General features: G+C 57.5%; 1 protein-coding gene across 1 annotated transcript; it reads left to right on the top strand.

Moving 5' to 3' along the window:
* Positions 1-276: 276 nt before the first annotated feature.
* Positions 277-1,669, top strand: POSPLADRAFT_1160201 (hypothetical protein; the record flags this gene model as incomplete). Its single annotated transcript, XM_024487517.1, has 5 exons — positions 277-426; positions 479-946; positions 991-1,080; positions 1,129-1,300; positions 1,350-1,669. The coding sequence occupies 5 exons, from the start codon at positions 277-279 to the stop codon at positions 1,667-1,669; spliced, it is 1,200 nt and encodes a 399-aa protein (XP_024333273.1).
* Between the last annotated feature and the right edge of the window lie 1,411 nt (positions 1,670-3,080).

Here is a 3,080-nt window from a genome sequence, read left to right as displayed (position 1 = left end):
AGGTGTATCGGGGCCCAGAGGGGCTCGGCGCCTATCATCTCCTCCCTATTGAAATTTGGACCGCCCTCGGTCCTCCACGTGATGCGAGAAGCGCGATGGTCGTGAACGGGTCGAAGCGGCTTGACAACCCGCGTCGGTTTCGAACGCCACGTGGCCGGCGCTAAACGCTGGTCGGAACGGGGTTATAAGCAGGGTAGACTTAGCCTCATTTTCCCCATCCCATCGTTCCTTCGTCGCTACCTCGTCGCCCTCTCTCGCATACTCGCTGCTTCCACGATGTCTGCTCGTTCCGCCACCCCTGCCTCGACGCCTTCGCTCGTCAACCGCCGCCTCGCCGCGCTGCTCGTGGTTCTCGAGGCTCCGCCGACCGCCGATGCCGCGCTCGACGTGGTCGAAGAGTGGGCACAGGATTTGTCGCCGCTCGTCGTAAGTCGCTTCGTAATCTGCATAACCCAACTAACCGTTTGTTTTCGAACAGCTCGCCTATCGCAAGGCCTTGGGCACGATCCGCGACGAGGAGACGGAGTTGCGCGTCGCCGCCGCCGTCAAGCAGCTCGCCGGGCGGGCATCGGAATCGTGGGTCGAGTGGGCGCGCGGGGACTGGCCCGAGCTCGCGATCGCCATCGACGCCGAGGTCGAACGACGCGTCGAAGAGCAGAAGCGCCTCGCCGAAGAGGAAGCACGACGCATCGAAGAGGCCGCGAAGCGTGCGAAGGCCGCCGAAGAACGTCGCCTCGAAGACGAACGGCGTCGGAAGGAGGAAGAGGAATTGCGCCTTGAAGACGAACGTCGCGCGCAAGAGGCCGCCGATGAGGAGTTGGCGCGGATCGCGGCCGCCGAAGGCCTTCTCTCTGACCCCGCGCCTGCCGGTGTCGACAAGGGGAAGGGGCGCGCGAGGGTCGACGAGGAGGTCACCGAGTTGTCGGACAACCCTTCGATCATAAGAGTTTCTCTTCTACCGTCCTTCGATTACTAATCTTTCTTTCGTAGAAGACTCCTCGGACGGTCGAACGCCCGTTCGTGATGACGGAGGTCGACATGGCCGCCGTTGCGCTTGAGAAGCGCCAGTCGGGACAGAAGGTAAGCTCGACTCTTCGTCGAAGCGGTTCGATACTAACTCTTCGATAGTGTGATCGTTGCGCCGGCTACCGCTCGGCCCCTGTCGAGTGCGTGTGGGTCGAGAACGCCACGACCTGCGAGAGGTGCGCGCAGTTCCAGCAGGGCTGCTACTTCGACAAGGTGTCCGTCCTGGGCAAGACAAAGAAAACGCGCGGCGGGGGATCAACCACCAAAAAGCGCAGTAAGTTGTTTCTTCTTCTTGTCCTAGGCCTTCGCTGACGACTTGGTAGTTCGGCCGGCCTCTCCTGGGCCTTCGATCGCGGACTCGAGTGGTTCGAAGAAGCGCCGAGTCGACGAGCCTCCGCGCCCCCTTCTACGACGGCCTCTCGATGGGGCCAGCCGCCTGGGCCTTGAACAGGACGACCTCGACGCGCTCGACCTCGACGACGAATCTCGGGGAATTATTCGCGTCATCCGCGAGGAGCGCGCTCACATCGCGCGCCGTCGAGCGCTCCTACACGACATGGACCTCGACCTTCAAAAGATGGAGAAGGCCGCGCTCGCGAAGGGGGGAATCGGGTTCGTGCGCGGGGCTGTCGACGATGAGTAGGCGATGGCGTGGGTCGTCTTGTATCGTAGTTGTATTCATGTCGTAGAACATTGCGTAGATGGTCGAATGGAAAATGCGGCCCTTGGCCTAGACGAAACCTAGCGGGAACTAAGAGAAATAGGAAATGAAAATAAGTGTGTTCGAAGTAAGTCGTAATATGATCGAAGGACATAGAAGGAAAAATAGAAATGTTCGTAGCGAGGGAAAATGGACTTAATGAAAATATAGGCTCAGTTTGTCATCACAGCCTAGGAGGACTCGTCTAAGGTGAGCCTCCGCGCAATGGTCGAGTCGAAGTGTTCGTAGAACGTCGAACGATGTCGCGACTATCGAGTTGAATCGAAGGTATTCGTACAAGGGATGGTCTGGAACGTAGGAGAAAAATCAAGCATATCGCGTAACGTGAGAGCAGTAATGGAGAGAAGGAAGTACGTATCGTGGTGTACAAGTAACAAAAGGGAAGAACCTCTATTCGTTGCGTTCTTCGACTTCTTCGACTTCATCGTCGTCGTCGTCGCCTAGAGAATTCGATAGTTCGAGTTCTCGAAGACGCTCGGTCGAGACATCTTCGAGATCTTCGGGAATTGGAATGGATTTGCGCGCGAAATACGGAATGACGCGGAATGCTGCGATGGGTCGATCGAGGACTGTACCGTCGAGTTCGCACACGATGTATGCGCCGCCCTTGTTGCGCGAGACAACGATGAGGGGGCCTAGATATCGCGGGCGCATCTTGCGGTTGAGGGACTTCTCGATCTTCGTGTTGCGTATGAGCACTAGGGCTCCGCGCTTGAAGTCGAAATCCTGGATTGAATGCTCGTGCTCTTTCTCGAAGCGACTTGCTGTAGTTCGACGTGCTTCGTAGACCTTCGAGTGGAGTTCGGTGACTTGCTCGACGCGTTTCTGGAGCGCAATGGCTCTTCGGGCGATGAGATCGGTCGTCGAAAGAACCGAAGTCGGTGGTGGTTGTAGGTACGTAGCTTCGACGATGTCGAGAGGAATGAGCGGATGGGTGCCCGTAACAGCGAAATAGGGTGAGCAGCCCATGCGTCGTCGAGTTGTGATGCGCTCGGACCAAAATACAAAGTACGCAGCTTGGGACCATTTCTTCTCATCTCCGTCGGCTGTCTTAAACAAGGCTTGTCGCGTGCTGAAGTGCGGACGTTCGACGAGACCGTTCGCCCTCGAATTGTACCCACTGATTCGAATATGGTTGATGTGGTACTTCTTCGAAAGGTAATCGGCCGCCTTGATGAACGCCGTACCATTGTCGGTGATGATCTCGCTGAGCGCGCCCCATCGACAGAGGACGTCTTCGAAGATCCAGTCGGCGAGGGCCTTTGCTGTCTCTTTTCGAAGCATTCGAAACTCGGGGTAAGTCGTGAGCGAGCATCTACCTTGGACCAAGTAC

This window comes from Postia placenta (assembly GCF_002117355.1).
Source record: "Postia placenta MAD-698-R-SB12 unplaced genomic scaffold POSPLAscaffold_23, whole genome shotgun sequence".
NCBI classification, from domain to species: domain Eukaryota; kingdom Fungi; phylum Basidiomycota; class Agaricomycetes; order Polyporales; family Adustoporiaceae; genus Rhodonia; species Rhodonia placenta.
The sequence above is the reverse complement of the archived record's forward strand: the minus strand, read 5'-3'. Positions and strand labels throughout refer to the sequence as shown.